This window comes from Chrysemys picta, chromosome 2 (assembly GCF_011386835.1).
Source record: "Chrysemys picta bellii isolate R12L10 chromosome 2, ASM1138683v2, whole genome shotgun sequence".
Classification (NCBI taxonomy): Eukaryota; Metazoa; Chordata; order Testudines; family Emydidae; genus Chrysemys; species Chrysemys picta.
In genome coordinates, this window is record NC_088792.1 from 2,072,947 (window position 1) to 2,089,484 (window position 16,538).

At 67.1% G+C, this 16,538-nt stretch overlaps 1 protein-coding gene across 1 annotated transcript in view; it reads right to left on the reverse strand.

Annotated features, from left to right (window-relative positions):
• The window catches only part of LOC101930988 (SCO-spondin), a 121,619-nt gene that overhangs the window by 86,072 nt on the left and 19,009 nt on the right, over positions 1–16,538 (reverse strand). Inside the window, 19 exon segments of the mRNA XM_065582380.1 lie at positions 98–365; positions 1,135–1,295; positions 1,729–1,780; positions 1,782–1,874; positions 1,876–1,961; positions 2,580–2,678; positions 2,681–2,979; positions 3,448–3,524; positions 3,526–3,542; positions 5,852–6,001; positions 6,377–6,486; positions 7,508–7,635; positions 8,900–9,043; positions 9,045–9,103; positions 9,910–10,050; positions 12,380–12,581; positions 12,583–12,637; positions 13,580–13,674; positions 14,802–14,982. Of these exon segments, the coding sequence (XP_065438452.1) occupies positions 98–365; positions 1,135–1,295; positions 1,729–1,780; positions 1,782–1,874; positions 1,876–1,961; positions 2,580–2,678; positions 2,681–2,979; positions 3,448–3,524; positions 3,526–3,542; positions 5,852–6,001; positions 6,377–6,486; positions 7,508–7,635; positions 8,900–9,043; positions 9,045–9,103; positions 9,910–10,050; positions 12,380–12,581; positions 12,583–12,637; positions 13,580–13,674; positions 14,802–14,982 (2,417 nt within the window).

Sequence of the window (16,538 nt, forward strand, 5' to 3'; positions counted from 1 at the left end):
GGGAGGTGGGAGCTGGGTTGAGCGGGGGCTGGAGGAAGGCCCCCGGGAGGCGGGGACTGGGTCTCACGGGTGGAGCCAGGGCTGGCGCCGGACTCACCGCAGTTGTCGGTGCTCTCGTCGGACTGGTCCCGGCACTGGGGGATGCCGTCGCACAGCTGCCCATAGGGGATACACTCGGCGCTGACGGCGCACGTGTGCTGGTCCAGGCCGCAGGTCCGGTTGCACACCAGCTCGTCGCTGCCGTCCAGGCAGTCGGCCTCGTCGTCGCACACCCAGCCGCGCGGCCGGCACTCCCCGCTGCCACAATGGAACTCGTAGCGGCCGCACGGGGGCGCTGTGAGGGGAGACCGAGGGAGCCCTCAGGGCTAGGTCCTGCGTGGGGGGGGGGCTGGGTCCTACAGGGAGACCACGGGGAGAGGACCCCAGCAGCAGCCTCATCCCCTACTGCGTCGACGCCTCGATCCCAGCAGGGGGCGCTGTGGGGAAGCGGTGGGGCACCGGCTGTGGGGGGACGTGCCCGACTGGGGCACTGTGCGGAGGGGGCAGGGCACCGGCTGTGGGGGAGTGCCCGGCTGGGGCACTGTGGGGAGGGGACAGGGCGCCGGCTTGTGGGGGGAGTGCCCGGCTGGGGCACTGTGGGGGAGGGGGCAGGGCGCCGGCTGTGGGGAAGTGCCCGGCTGGGGCACTGTGGGGTAGGGGCAGGGGCGCCGGCTGTGGGGGAGTGCCCGGCTGGGGGCACTGTGGGGAGCAAGCAGGGTGCTGGCTGTGGGGGAGTGCCCGGCTGGGGGCACTGTGGGGAGCAAGCAGGGTGCTGGCTGTGGGGGGAGTGCCCGGCTGGGGGCGCTGTGGGGTAGGGGCAGGGCGCCGGCTGTGGGGGAGTGCCCGGCTGGGGGGCACTGTGGGGAGGGGGCAGGGCGCCGGCTGTGGGGGGAGTGCCTGGCTGGGGGCGCTGGGGGGTACTGGCTGGTCACTGGCTGTGGGGGCAGCTCCCAGCAGGGGCACAGTGGGAGAGCAGGCAGGATCTGTGCCCCACTGGCGCTGACTGGCCAGAGTGCGGAAAGCGGCAGTCCCCCGCCCCGGCAGCCCCTGGCCCACTCACCGGCGGTCGCGGTTGGCCGGCGGCAGGAGAGTCACGGGCAGCGCCGTGGGCAGGGGGCTGGGCCGCGCCGTCAGGCACCGAGCTGGGCTCTCGTCAGAGCCGTCCCCACAGTCCCAGTCTCCGTCGCACACCCGCGTCCGGCTGACACAGGAGCCGTCCGGGCACGGCAGCTGCCCCGGGGCACAGGTCACCCGGCCTGCAGCGGGCAGAATTCAGAGGGGCTGCCCGGTCACCCACTGCCACCCGGCCAAGGGCAGCTCCCAGCGCAGGCCCCAGCGCAGGGGGAGGCGCATTGGCGGGCGGGTTGGCACCTCTCACTGCTGCCCACACTCGGCTCCCAAGCGGGATCCAGGCTCTCGGGCCGGCAGCCTGGCCCCCTCACGAGCAGGGCATTCACTCCAGGGCCTGCACGGCGGCATGGCGGGGCTCTGAGGGGTGCAGGAGGGGTGGCCGTCCCGGCTGTGGTGAAGGGGTGGCTGCCCATGGAGGATGGTCCCTAGCAGGGCTCGAGGCCAGGCCTCGCGAGGGGGTTGTCGACCCTGGGCGGGTGGGTTGGCCCCAGCACAGCCAAGGGGGAGGCCAGCGTGGGGGAGAGAGGAGCCATGCGGGGCGGTGGGCCAGCGGCTCACCTGGGCAGAAGGACTCATCGGTGCCAGCCGGGCAGTCCCTCTTCCCATCACACCACCAGGGCCGGCGGCAGGCACAGCGCGTCCGGGCACTGGAAGTCACCGGGGGGGCACACACACTCCCGCTCGTCGCTGAAGTCCCCGCAGTCGTTCGTGCCCATCGCAGCGATGCAGATAGGGCAGGCACCGCCCCGCCGCGCAGCCGAACTCCCCAGCCCCACACGGGGGGCTGCAGCCTGCGGGGCCAGACGGGGTCAGACTCCTCCCACCGGGACAGCCCACATCCCTGCACCAGGCTCCCCGGGGAACGGCACATGTCTGGCAACCTGGCACTCAGCTACCGGGAGCAGGGCCCAGGCTCTCCTGGGGTCTCCGCAGGGAGCGGGGCACTCAGCTACCGGGAGCGTGGCCCAGGTCCCCCCCGGGGGTCTCCACAGGCAGCGGGGCCCGGGTCCCCCAGGGGGTCTCCACGGAGAGCGGGCACTCAGCTACCGGGAGCCGGTGGCACCGACAGGAGGGAGCAGGCCCCACGCTCTGCCATGGGATCAGCCCCCCCCGTCACTCACCATGCAGGGCCTGTTCTGCCTTCCGCTCCGGGAGCCCCCCAGTGATTCACCCGCCAGGGCCCCGTACTCTGAGCCCCGCGTGCAGAGCGGCCAGGGCTGGGACCTCTGCCTGGGGATCTCCAGAGGGGCACAGGCGGGGCATCACCTCACCTACCTTTCTGCCCCTCTCATGGGCCCCAGCACACAGGCTCTAGGGCCTGGCTCGATAGCCCGCTGGCCAGGTGGGGTGGCCTGCACTGCCTCTCGCTAGCCCTGCCGCTCCAGGCCGGCCCACGGCCCGTCACTCACCAGCCTCATCGGACTCGTCGGCGAAGCCACAGTCCAGCTCCCCGTCGCAGACGTGTGCCCGGGGGATGCAGCGCCCGTTGGCGCAGCGGAACTCCTGCTGGCGCAGCCGGGCGCCGGGCAGTCGCGCTCGTCCGAGTGGTCCAGGCAGTCGGCGGCGCCGTCGCAGCGGTACCCCCAGGCCACGCACTGCCCGCTGGCGCACTGGTACTGCTGCGGGGCACAGCTGGGCACACAGAACTCGTCCGAGCCGTCCCCACAGTCGTCCTCGTTGTCGCAAACCCAGGCGCTGGGCACGCAGCGCCCGCCCGTGCGGCAGGCGAACTCCGCCTCGGGGCAGCGGGGCGGGACCAGGCAGGGCTCCGTGGGCGCATCGCACTGCCACAGCCCCGCCTCACACGTGCTGCGGGGCCGAGGGAGAGCGGGCGTCAGGGCCGCCACGGAGCGGAAGCAAAGCTCCGGAGTGATGTCTGTCCGCCTGTGTGTGTGTCTGGGGGAACTGCCTCCCCAGGGGGTGGGGATGTCACAGGGTGGGGCAGGCAGTGCCCAGAGAGTCCGATCTAGCCCGGGGAGGGCTCTATGGGATCTGCTGGGACCTGGCCATCCGTAACAGCCCACAGCAGTCCCCTCGACACAGGGCACAGCTCCCAGCTGGCAGGTGGGGATGGCTGCCCTTCACCTACCCCTGGGGGAGCTGCCCATGGCCTCTCCTGGCCATCACCTCAGGGGCATGGGGCTGGCGGGGGAGCCCCCTGGGCTGTGGCAATGCCCCCCGGATGCTCGAGGGCGCTTGGTGGAGGCAGGCCTGGAAGATGGGCAGGAGGGAGCTGGCCCAGGGGAGACGGCTCGCAGGGCACTAGCCTGCACTCACCAGTTCTTGCACTCCTGCTTCACCACAGCGCCCGCCGGGAACGAGATGCCCTCCCAGAAACAGGGGCACTCGGCGGGGGTCGATGCAGCTGCCATCTGCTGGGGCAAGCGGGAGAGCGATGCAATCCGGGCCCTGGAGATCCCCCACATTACCACTGCCAACCCCAGGTGCTCGGGGACTCAGGGCCCCACACCCCGGCCGAGAGGGCTGCAGGGGAGCGCTGAGAGAGACAGCCTCCCCCCCCCCCATTCCTGAGCTCTGGGGGGTGAGAGCCCATCCCCAGAGCGTTCAGAGCGGGCAGCGGCGTCTCCCACAGCCTGCTTCTGAACTAGTGTGGAGTCCTGGGCATCCCGGCTCCGGGGCTGGCACAGTGTGGCACCAAGGGGCACCGGGCTGGAGAGGCAGCATCCCTCAGACCTGCTGGGACGCTGTGTATAGGAAAGGTGACCCCTCTATCACTCAAATCTTGTACAAAGTGTATCACGTAAGGCATCACCGGAAGAGTTACGATTTGCTAAGTGATGCGTGTGTCAGCTGGGTATGGGAAGGAGGAATATTGGCTGTGCATCGGTATCTCAAACCGGTGTTTGTTCCCGGGTGACACCCCCAGAGAGATTGACATCGGGGCTAGCCAGCGAGCTGTTGGTGGCTGATGAAGGACACTCCATTCTCACAACGGGCCACTGGAGAAACTCCTCCCGCCCAGCTGGCCTTTCCTGCGGAGGCCTCAGGCAGCCCGGGGTCAGTGGCCGCCCCTCCGTCAGCAAACCCCGCAAGGCCATGTGACCTAAGACTCCATCTTGTACCAGTAACTGTCCATGCTCAGGTGACCCTGGACTCCATCTTGGGCCAGTAACTTCCCATGCACCTGGGCTGTGACATCACAGCTTTGCCTCTTTCCTGCTCTGGGCATTTCCAAAAAGGGTATTTCGGACAACGGACTGAGACCCAGCCAATCTTTTGGAAGTTGCCAGAGAGACTTTTGCAAGCCAGCGGCCTGCTCCATCACTGCAAATCACACGTACGTGAGATTCGTTAACCAGCCAATCGCTCTCTGCTCTGCTTTTCTTCATAAATCGTTAGCTGGCTCGCTCAGGACTGGCTGGCAGCGTGATATTGGTAAGGCCTGAGAGACACACTGAGCTGGAGGGAAGTGTCCGGTCCCTGGGCCTGGGTGCACCTCTCACGTGGTGAATTGGGCTTTCAGTGACCTCTCAGGACACGAGCCCTGTCTGGCTGGGAGCCCCGGGCTGGAACGCTGAAGGGGGACTGTGGTTTTGGCTGCTTGTGAACCAATGTGGTGACTCCAGAGCGAGTCGCTTTTTGTTACCGGTTCGGTGAATCATAGAATAGCAGGGTTGGAAGGGACCTCAGGAGGTATCTAGTCCAACCCCCTGCTCAAAGCAGGGCCAATCCCCAGACAGATTTTTGCCCCAGATCCCTAAGTGGCCCCCTCAAGGATTGAACTCACAACCCTGGGTTTAGCAGGCCAATGCTCGAACCACTGAGCTATCCCTCCCCCTGGAATAATCCCAGAATAAATCCCAGTTTTGGGGGTTGTCTCCCCATTTCTGGCAGCCTGCCCTGAGTGGGGCATACTCAGTGTGGCCCATCCCAGGCCCTGAGTCACACCTGGGACAGGCTCCGTCTCCCCACACCCCAGCGCCCCTTTCACTGCATCCCCCAAACCTCCAGTCATCCCAGCGCCCCCGTCACTGCCCTGCCCCCAGCGCCCTGTCGCCACGGTGCCACCAGCGCCCCCATCACCGCCACATTCCCAGCACCCCCCGTCACCGCCCCTGCCCCCAGCCACCCCCAATGCCCCCATCACTGCCCTGCCCCCAGCACCCTGTTGCCCCGGTCCCATCACCGCCACATTCCCAACGCCCTGTCACCGCCCTGCCCCCATCACCGCCCTGCCCCCAGCCACCCCAGTGCCCCCATCACTGCCCTGCCCCCAGCGCCCCCATCACCGCCACATTCCCAGCACCCCCATCACCGCCCTGCCCCCAGCCCACCCCAGTGCCCCCATCACTGCCCTGCCCCAGCGCCCTGTCGCCACGGTGCCACCAGCGCCCCCATCACCGCCACATTCCCAGCACCCCCATCACCGCCCTGCCCCCAGCACCGTGTCGCCACAGTGCCACCTGCGCCCCCATGACCGCCACATTCCCAGCACCCCCATCACCGCCCCTGCCCCCAGCCACCCCAGTGCCCCCATCACTGCCCTGCCCCCAGCACCGTGTCGCCACAGTGCCACCTGCGCCCCCATGACCGCCACATTCCCAGCACCCCCATCAGTGCCCTGCCCCCAGCACCCTGTTGCCCCGGTCCCATCACCGCCACATTCCCAACGCCCCGTCACCGCCCTGCCCCCATCACCGCCGTGCCCCCAGCCGCTCACCATGCAGGACCCGCCCGTCGGGGCAGAAGCAGCCCTCCACGCAGGAGATGGCATCACAGTGCTCGGGGGGCTCCAGGCCGAAGTTCGTGCAGGTCTGGGGGCAGGCGGGGCCGCAGGCTTCGTACTCCAGCCCGTTGTCGCACTGCATGGCTGGCAGGGAGACACAGGCGGGGGTCACGGCCACCGGCCAGGCAGCCTGGCTCTCCGGGGGCTACACGCTGCACACGGCCCCCACCCCGGGTCCAGGGCCCTGCCGCCTCCAGCCTGGCCTGGGAAAGCTGCTGCTGCCACCCACTGGGGCAGGGGTGGGGGGAGAGGGCAAAACCCCAGGGCCTGGGCTCTGCTGAGGCGCCCCCCGTCCCGCCCCCTCTCCAGCCCTGACAGCTAGCCGGATCCCCGCGGCTGGACGCGCTCTGCCATGGACCCCGTGGCTGTGAGCCCTTGGGGGAGCCCCGGCCCATCCTGGCCCACACCGCCCAGCCCCTCTCTCCAGGCTCAGCCCCGGGGCGTGGGGGGGGGACTCACGACACAGCTCCTGGCTCCTCCAGCGGACGTAGACCCCGCGCTGGTTACACTCCTCGGCGTAGGCGGCGATGGCTGTGCACAGACACTCGCAGTCCCCTCCGGAGTCGCACCTGCCAACACACGGCGCCGCGTCAGCCGCCAGCAGCCGGGGAGGGGTGCAGCCGACGGCTGGGTGGGACACTGCTCACAAGCCAGATGTGGGTGGGCCTGGGCGGGGGATTCATCTCCGTGTCCAGCCTGGCTCCCCTACAGCCCGTGGAAGGGGAGGGGAACCCGGACTCCATGCTCAGACCTGAGGGCAGGGGGAAGCCAACCGGGGTCCACTCAGCCCGGAGCTCCCCCCGTGCACCCAGACCCCCCCAGGGACACACAAACTCGGACCCCTGCCTCTTCTCTAGGAGCCGGGCTGGTATCGCCGAGCCTCAGAGGGGCTCCTGCTCCCTCCCTAGCATCCCTCACGCCGGTCCCTGAGCCCCTCACGATCCCCAGGGCCGCCTGAGCAGAGCCAGGGGAGGCCAGCACCCGCTGCCCGGCTCTCAGCCCAAACTCCTGCACAGACCACGGGCTGCAGGGAACAGCAGGGAGCCCTGCCGCCTGTGACGGAGTGAGAGCCCCAGAGGGCCGGGCTGCCTCGGGCCCCACGCCCATGGACAGTCCCAGAAGACAATGCCCATTGCAATTGCCCGGACATTTGGCACCTAGCAACAAACGACCATAGACAGCCGCCCTCCCAGTGTGTGTGTGTGTGTGTGTGTGTGTGTGTGTGTGTGTGTGTGTGTGTGTGTGTGTGTGTGTGTGTGTGTGTGTGTGTGACAGAGAGAGACCAGCTGGAGGACAAATGGCTGGGGAGGGGCCAGGGGGGCTGGAAGCTCCTGGACTGGGTCTAAAGAGAAGTCAGAGAGCTCTGGGACCGACCCCGATGGACGTGTCCAGCAGGCAGGGAAGCTGAGGGGTGGACCCTTGTGAGAGTGTGACCCTGAGGGGGTGACACACAGAGGGGTCCTCCCAGGGACCCGTTCCAGAGCCGCACCAGAGCACCGGGCCTGTGGATCCAGGACAGCTTCTCTCGCCAGCGCTCAGCGCCCAGGCCCCAGAGCCTGCCCCCCTGCCAGCCCAGCCCCCGGCACCTACCCGCAGGCATCGAAGACACACCAGTCGTAGAACTGCTGGCAGGGCACCTCCTCGTGGCACGGGGCAAAGAGGTGCTGCATGATGATGCTGCAGCGCTTCCGGGCCCAGGTCCCACGGTGAGCGTTCGCCTGGGAACCAGAGATGGGAATGTGAGCACCCCGAATTCCCAGCCGCCGCAGCACCCCCATGTCCCCGCACCCCAAATTCCCAGCCGCCGCAGCACCCCCACGTCCCCGCACCCCAAATTCCCAGCCGCCACAGCACCCCTGCAGCTCAGCACCCCGAATTCCCAGCCGCCGCAGCACCCCCACGTCCCGCACCCCGAATTCCCAGCCGCCGCAGCACCCCCATGTCCCCGCACCCCAAATTCCCAGCCGCCGCAGCACCCCCACGTCCCGCACCCCGAATTCCCAGCCGCCGCAGCACCCCCACGTCCCCGCACCCCAAATTCCCAGCCGCCACAGCACCCCTGCAGCTCAGCACCCCCAAATTCCCAGCCGCCACAGCACCCCCATGTCCCGGCACCCCGACTTCCCAGCTGCCGCAGCACCCCTGCAGCTCAGCACCCCGACTTCCCAGCCGCCACAGCACCCCCACGTCCCCACACCCCGACTTCCCAGCCACCACAACGCCCCCGCGTCCCCGCACCCCGACTTCCCAGCCACCACAACGCCCCCACGTCCCGGCACCCCAACTTCCCAGCTGCCGCAGCACCCCTGCAGCTCAGCACCCTGACTTCCCAGCCGCCAGAGCACCCCCACGTCCCCCACACCCCGAATTCCCAGCCACCGCCGCACCCCTGCAGCTCAGCACCCCGACTTCGCAGCCACCACAGCACCCTCGCGTCCCCGCACCCCGAATTCCCAGCCACCGCAGCACCCCCGCATCCCGCACCCCGAATTCCCAGCCGCCACAGCACCCCTGCAGCTCAGCACCCCGACTTCCCAGCCCCCGCAGCACCCCGCGTCCCGCACCCCGACTTCCCAGCCCCCGCAGCACCCCGCGTCCGCACCCCGAATTCCCAGCCCCCGCAGCACCCTCGCGTCCCGGCACCCCGACTTCCCAGCCCCCGCAGCACCCCGCGTCCGCACCCCGAATTCCCAGCCACCCGCAGCACCCTCGCGTCCCGGCACCCCCGACTTCCCAGCCCCCGCAGCACCCCCCGCGTCCCGCACCCCGACTTCCCAGCCCCCGCAGCACCCCCGCGTCCCGCACCCCGACTTCCCAGCCCCCGCAGCACCCCGCGTCCGCACCCCGAATTCCCAGTCACCACAACGCCCCCGCGTCCCGTCCACCCTGCCCCACTCCAGCCCTTGGCGCCCCAGCCTCGGCCCAGCACAGCGCTCCCCTGCTGGCACAGGTTTCCTCTCCCCCGCCAGCTCCGGGACATACGGTGCAGGGGTGCTCGAAGTCCTCGTTGTTGACCTCGGGGCACAGGAGGCTGACGCGCCAGGAGTTGCCGAACAGGTCAGAGGTGGGCTCCACGACGCCCTGCCGGCTGGTGAAGTCGTTCTCTGTGTCCCCGTCAAAATTCCCCGCACAGCCCCGCCACGCGGCCCTGGTACCGGGGCTCCAGTTTCACGTACACCCGAGTGCCTGCGGGGGGCAGAGGGCAGTGGGCTTGGGGTTCTGCTGGGGGGAGGGATGGGAGCTCTGCATTCCAGGAGCTCCATCGGGGCGGGGGGGAGCCCCATCCCCTCCAGCCCCTCCGCCCCCCAGGCTCTGGAGGAAATTCAGCCTGACTCCAGGGTACCACCAGGATCTCACTGCAGCGGGGGGACGGCTGGGTGCCCCTGCCTGTACGGCAAGGATAAAGATCAGTTCCCGGCAGGGAGATGCACCAGACAGAACAGGCAGGGGGCAGCCCCATGGCTAGGGAGGTTTCTGACTAGGCTGGGCAGAGCCCTGGAGCACAGACTACAAGGAGCGACCCTGCCCCGGCCACAGGGCAGATCAGATGGAAGAAGAAGTTCCCGTTCTCACCGATTTCCAGGAGTCACGGAAGGGCAGCAGGGCCCAGGTGACAGCCCAGGTTGCCATCAGGGAAACAAGCCATGTGCTTCCCATGTCCCACCTGCAGAGTCCCCGCCCCCTCGGCCTGGCAAGGACCCACCCCCCTCCGCCTGGCAAGGACCCGCTCCCTCGGCCTGGCAGGGCCCTGCCCCCTCGGCCTGGCAAGGACCCACCCCCTCCGCCTGGCAAGGACCCCGCTCCCTCGGCCTGGCAGGGCCCTGCCCCCCTCGGCCTGGCAAGGACCCACCCCCTCCGCCTGGCAAGGACCCGCTCCCTCGGCCTGGCAGGGCCCTGCCCCCCTCGGCCTGGCAAGGACCCGCCCCCCTCCGCCTGGCAGGGCCCCCGCCCCCTCCGCCTGGCAAGGACCCGCCTCCTCCGCCTGGCAGGGCCTCACCCTCCGTCCCAGAGCACGCTGAGCCCCAGCTGGGAGATGAGGATGAGAAAGACGCCAGCTCGCTCCAGGGTCAGGCCATTCCCGCTGTAGGTCTTTGGGGGCCGCACTGAGACTCCGTTCACTGTCACGTCCTTTCCTGGTCACAGGTAGAAAATCAGAGCGTAGCGGGACAGTCAGTGTCTGGGGAGCTCCCCGCCAGCCGCAGGGCCCTGCACAGGTCACAGCCTGGGAAATACTGCACGGTGCAGAACAACGCACGGCACCATGCGGCACTGCGCTGCCCCATGATGCAATGCACCACACCACTCTGTGGGCAGGTCTACACTAACCCCCCAATTCGAACTAAGGTACGCAACTTCAGCTACGTGAATAACGTAGCTGAAATTCGAAGTACCTTAGTTCGAACCTACCTCAGTCCACACGCGGCAGGCAGGCTCCCCCGTCGACTTTGCGGTACTCCTCTCGCCGCCGCAGTCGACGGCGAGCACTTCCGGGTTCAACTTATCTCGTCCAGACAAGACACGATAAGTCGAACCCAGAAGTTCGATTTGCTTGCCGCCGAACTACCGGGTAGTGTAGACCTACCCTCAGATGCAATGCAACGCCATGCCCTGCAATGCAACGCACCGCAATGCACCGCTTTGCAATGCAACGTAAGGCACCAACCCATGATGCGATGCAATGCACCGCACCATTCTATGATGCAACACACCACATCGCACTGCCCTGCGATGCAACGCAATGTATCTGTGACGTTATGAATGTAATATAATATCTCATTGAAAGGTGACACGGGGCCGGAAAGAGTTAATTAACTCACAGACTGACCTGACCCATGACTGAACTCATGGTTAGGAAGATCTGTAAATGAATAGAGCTGTGAAATGCAAGTCTGCATTGTTAGAGGTAGAAGGGGAGATGTGTGCTCAGGGCTTGTGATGTCAGCAAACAAGTCTTGTCTATTGCTACAGCTTTGATTCAAAGATCAAAAAGGGAATATTAACATTTATGAAGACACTTGAGTGCAATGGTATTATTGTCTTTATGTCTCTTTGAAGGTTGTGGTAACCTGTATCTGAACTGTTTAATGGATAAATTACCCTGTGCTAATTGCCAGGATGTTTGGGAGAAGGAGAGTTAAGCCTATTGTTTTCTCAGGCCAAAAGGCTGCAGGAAATGTATAAGAACCCTGGACAGTATCCTGTTTTATCTCAGGTCTGCTTTGGGTTTCAAGAGGGGGAAACCTTAAGCCCTAAGGATTGAGATCCCCAGTCACTGACTGGAGCCACCCTGAATATGGACATTGGACTATAACCTCTGGACTATTTCTAAAAGGACTTTTGGCAACTACAAGCTCATCTCTGCTGTGTATCTGAACCTCAAGAATTGAATTCAAGTCTGTCTGTAGATTGATCTTTTAACCAACACTCTCTCTCTTTTCTTTTTAATAAATTTTAGTTTAGTTAATAAGAATTGGCTATAGTGTGTATTTTGGGTCAGATCTAAGTTATCATTTGACCTGGGTCTGGGGCTTGGTCCTTTGGGATCAGGAGAACCTTTTTTCTTTTACTGGGGTATTGGTTTTCATAACCATTTGTCCCCATAACGAGTGGCACTGGTGGTAATACTGGGAAACTGGAGTGTCTGAGGGAATTGCTTGTGTGACTTGCGGTTAGCCAGTGGGGTGAGACTGAAGTCTTCTCTGTCGGGCTGGTTTGGTTTGCCTGGGTGTGCAAAGGACCCCAGCCTTGAGCTGTAACTGCCCTGTGTTAAGCAATTTGTCCTGAATTGATACTCTCAGAAGTGTCCCACCCGAGGCAGCATTGTTACAGTAACACACCACACTGCAATATAATTCAATGCACCGCACTGCAGTTCTGTATAATGTAGCACACCACACTGCAATGCAATGGTGGAATGCACCACACAACACTGTGATGCATCACACTGCACTGCAACACAATACAATACAATACACTGCACTCTGATGGCTCTGCTAAGCAGGGAACTTACAACTCCCATCCCCTCCCTCCTCAGTGCACACCCCATTCCTCCAGGCCAGGCGAGGGGCAGGGTCCTGGTTTGAGCCCTGCCAGGAGGTGGCCGGACTCCAGTGGCTGGAAGCAGCGCCCGCATGGCTGCTGAGAGAGGCCTTAGCCGGACGCACAGAAGCAGCGCAGGACCCACCTGCAGAGCCGCGTGTGGAGCCGGCTGTGGCTGCCAGCCGGCGGGTGCAGGTCCGCGTGGGGCTTGTGGGGCAGCAGCAGCAGCTGGGCAGGGAGCCAGTGCAGAGGGGCCCCAATGAGAGACACGAACTGAGCCTGGCCTGGGAACCCGCAAGCTGCTACTTGCTGGGACACACTGGCCTGGAGAGCCTGGCTCTGGCCTGGCCTGCCCAGGGGCCAGCCGGGACCCTCGTGCTCACGTCTCCTGGAACGGTTCATGGCTCTGCCCCCGCTCCCCACCTCTTAGCAGGTGCACGACGGTGTTCCCGATCACCACCACCACCGACTTGGTGCAGGTGACGCCGCTGGTGCCGCAGGGCACGTTCTCGGAGGTGACGGTGAAGAGGCCGCTGCCCTCGCGTGCCAGGACGTACTCGCAGTCCCCCAGGAAGGAGAAGGGCCGCCCGTCGAAGGTGACGTAGTGCGGGTCTCCCGTGGCCACGGCAGGTGCCCGCGCAGTGGTGGCTGCTGCACTGCCAGCGACGGCTCTGGCACACGCTGCACAGCAAAGGAGAGGGGTGTCGGGGCTCAGCCACCCTGCATACCCGGGCACCGCCTGCACCCTGGGCATCGCCAGCACCCTGGGCATCGCCAGCACCCCCAGCCCTGGGCACTGCCAGCACCCTGGTCACCGCCAGCACCCTGGGCATCGCCAGCACCCCCAGCCCTGGGCACCGCCAGCACCCTGGGCATCGCCAGCACCCCCAGCCCTGGTCACCGCCAGCACCCTGGGCATCGCCAGCACCCCCAGCCCTGGGCACCACCAGCACCCTGGGCATCGCCAGCACCCCCAGCCCTGGGCACTGCCTGCACCCTGGGCATCCCCAGCACCCCCAGCCCTGGGCACCGCCAGCACCCTGGGCATCGCCAGCACCCCAGCCCTGGTCACCGCCAGCACCCTGGGCATCCCCAGCACCCCCAGCCCTGGGCACTGCCAGCACCCTGGGCATCGCCAGCACCCACAGCCCTGGTCACCACCAGCACCCACAGCCCTGGTCACCGCCAGCACCCTGGGCATCCCCAGCACCCTGGGCACCCCAGAACCTCCAGCCCTGGGCATCGCCAGCACCCCCAGCCCTGGGCACTGCCTGCACCCTGGGCATCGCCAGCCCCCCAGCCCTGGGCACCGCCAGCACCCTGGGCATTGCCAGCACCCTGGACATCACCAGCACCTCCAACCCCGGGCACTGCTAGCACCCCCAGCCCTGGGCACCACCAGCACCCCCAGCCCTGGGCCCTGCCACCACTCCAGATCCTGCCAGCACCCCCAGCCCTAGGCACAGCTCTGGCACATCCCACTTCGCTCCTTAGCCCTGCGCGAGCCCCAGCCCTGCCCCCCACACCAGCCCCACACCACCTCCCGCCCGCTCCACATGGCAACCCCCGGTCAGGGCCGCCAGCCAGGAGAGGCTGGGCCGTCGGATGCTTGGGTGCCCTTACCAGGTGTTGCAGTCCTTGGCGATGGTGTCGTTGGGCTGGTACAGCCTCCCGTTATGGTGGCAGGGACACTCATCCGGGGAGACGCAGCGCTCGTTCTGGGAGGAGGAAGGGGAGCCTGAGAATGGCCTCGAGGCCCCAGAGCTCCCAGGAGACCAGGGCAGGGTGGGGGTGGCCCAGCTCGCTCTGGGTTGGGCAGGTCTGCGAGGGGAAGGGGGGATCCAGCCCACCTCCTCTCTGGCTCGAGCCCAAGCTGGGGGTCAACCCAGGTGTCTGGAGGTGAAAGATTTCCTCTTCCCCGGCGACTCCCCTGCCCAAGGGGCTCAGCCTCTGCCTCTGCCCCCGGCTCCGCCACAACATGGGAATGCTTTGTCATGTTTCTGAGCGCCCATGTGTGCCTCAGTTTCCCCTGTGTGCAGCTTTGTTACCAGTGGGGCGGGGGGGGGAGGGGCTGTGGGTGTCCCTTGCTGGTTGGGCCTGGTCCCCATCTCAGTGGAGCTCCTGAGAAGACAACGGCAAATCCAATTGCCCGGATATTGACACCTAGCAACCAAGACCCAGTGGGAGCCAGACTCTCCCCACCCCCCCGGCTCTGCAGGGGGGCTGGACAAGGATCCCCGGCGGAGAACCCAGGGCTGGGAGGGCGGGAGGGGGGTTACATGGGGCTGCGGGAAGCAGTCGGGGCTCTCACCTGGAGTCTGACCAACGAGGCCGCACAGACAGACGGATCCGGACCCCAGGGTTCCCCACAGCCGGGCTGGGCTCGGGGCTGGGCTCGGGGCTGGCCAGGATGGACCCTGCTTCGCCCTTCATTGCCCCGGGCTGCCCTAAGACCCCTAGGCCGGGCGCCCGCTAACGACTGAACCCGGCTGTGCCCGTGCTGGCAGTGTCCCTGCCGGGGCTGGGCAAGGGGCCCTGATTCCTGCGAGCGGCCGAGTCTCCCTCAGGGGCGTCTCCGGGGGACTCGCTGCTCAGAGCTCACGGGGGAGGGGGGGCTGCAGGCCCAGAGGGCCAGTCTAGGGGGCGGTGAGGCCGCGTGGCTCACCCTGGAGGCAGAGCGGGACCTCTTGGGGAGCTGGCCCAGTGAAGGAGCCTCCCAGAGACCGTCCCAAAGCTGGGGGCGCAGCCCCGAGCCCGGTGTCCATGACTGCCCCCCCCCCCACCCTCGTGCCTGGCCCACTGCTCACAGGCTGGGGCAGAGCCTGGGGGGGGACGAGAGACTCACGAGGAGGACGGTGCCTGACGGGCAGACGCAGCCGGCAGAGAGCCCCGGGCAGCTCAGGTTGCCCTCGGCAGTGGCGCAGGTGCGCAGGCAGGACCCGTAGGCGTAGACCAGCTCCCCGGGGCAGAAGGCGGCTTCGGGGCAGCTGTCGTCAGTGCAGTTCCAGAGCCCGTTCACGCAGACGCTGCAAGGCAGGGCCACGGGTAAGGGGAACGCCCACCCGCAGCGACCCGCCCGCCCGCCCGGAGACCGAAGGGAAGGGATCAAACCCTCCACGGCGGATGGAGGCTTTAGGGGGAAGCGTTCCTCACGCCCGGCCCACTGGGGGGTCCTGGCACCACCCCGGACACAGCTGGGACTGGCCACACTCGGTGCAGGACACCAGACTGATGCACTCCGGCGGCTCCTACGTGAAAACCAACTCTCCGCTCGTGCCCCTGCATGGCCCTGCGCGTCCCCCCAGGTTCCCAGCTAGAGCACGGCAGCGCCCCGCACAAATCCAGCCCAGGTCCCATGAGACTCAGCGCCGCCCTGGAACGGGCACGTCCCCAAGCACTGGTTCAGGAGTGGGGCAGCCCACAAGTCCCGGTAATGCACCCCGTGGGCACCTCACAGCCGCTGGGGTCCCCCTGCCCTTCGCAGGCTCTATAGGGTGTCACCAGAGCCACCGGAGTCAGGGCAGCCCAGCCCCGGCCACAGGACCGGGGGTCACCCTTCATACCCCTGACCCAGGTCAGGTGACCGGGCCCCCTCTGCCCTGCGCTCCTGGGAGCCAGCCGGTCCTCTCGCCATCCCAAAAAGCGCTGGGGGTCCCTAAGGGCAGCACAGCGCCCCTAGCACAGCATGGGCAGCACTGACTGAGGGGAGAGCGCCTCCCGCTGAGCCCCCGCCCTGCTCCCTGCAGCCCAGCGCCCCCCACTGCGCCCCTGCCCCGTGGCCCAGCGCCCCCTGCTGAGCCCCCGCCCCGCTCCCCAGCGCCCCCCGCCGAGCCCCCACCCCATTCCCCACGGCCCAGAGCCCCCTGCCGAGCCCCCGCCCCACTCCCCACGGCCCAGTGCCTCCTGCCGAGCCCCCACCCCACTCCCCAGCGCCCCCTGCCGAGCCCCCGCCCCACTCCCCACGGCCCAGTGCCTCCCGCCGAGCCCCCACCCCGCTCCCCAGCGGCCCCTGCCGAGCCCCCGCCCCACTCCCCACGGCCCAGCGCCTCCCGCCGAGCCCCCACCCCGCTCCCCAGCGCCCCCTGCCGAGCCCCCGCCCCGCTCCCCACGGCCCAGCGCCTCCCGCCGAGCCCCCACCCCACTCCCCATGGCCCAGAGCCCCCTGCCAAGCCCCCGCCCCACTCCCCAGCACCCCTACCGAGCCCCTGCATCACACACTGACTAAGGGGAGAGCGCCACTCCCTGCAGCCCCCAGGAGATCTCCCTTCCAAGTAGTGACCTGGCTCTACCCTCCTTAGCTGGTGTGACGGAGCAGGGAGCAGAGCAGGGAGCGGGCGGATTTCACCTGGGAACGTTGCAGGGGGGTTGCATTGGGGATGGGAAGGAAGATCCCTGAGCTGTAACCTGAGCCAGGAGGGGGTGGGAGAAGTGACACCTTCTGCCCGGGAGACTGAACAAAGGAGAGGAGGAGCTGGGGGGAGGGGGAGAGAGCTCCTGGAGGAGGTTTTAGTTCCAGTTTGGGCTGGGTGGTGCAACGCAGGGAACCCCCAGGCTGGGGTCTAAGCTCCCTGAACCCCCCAGA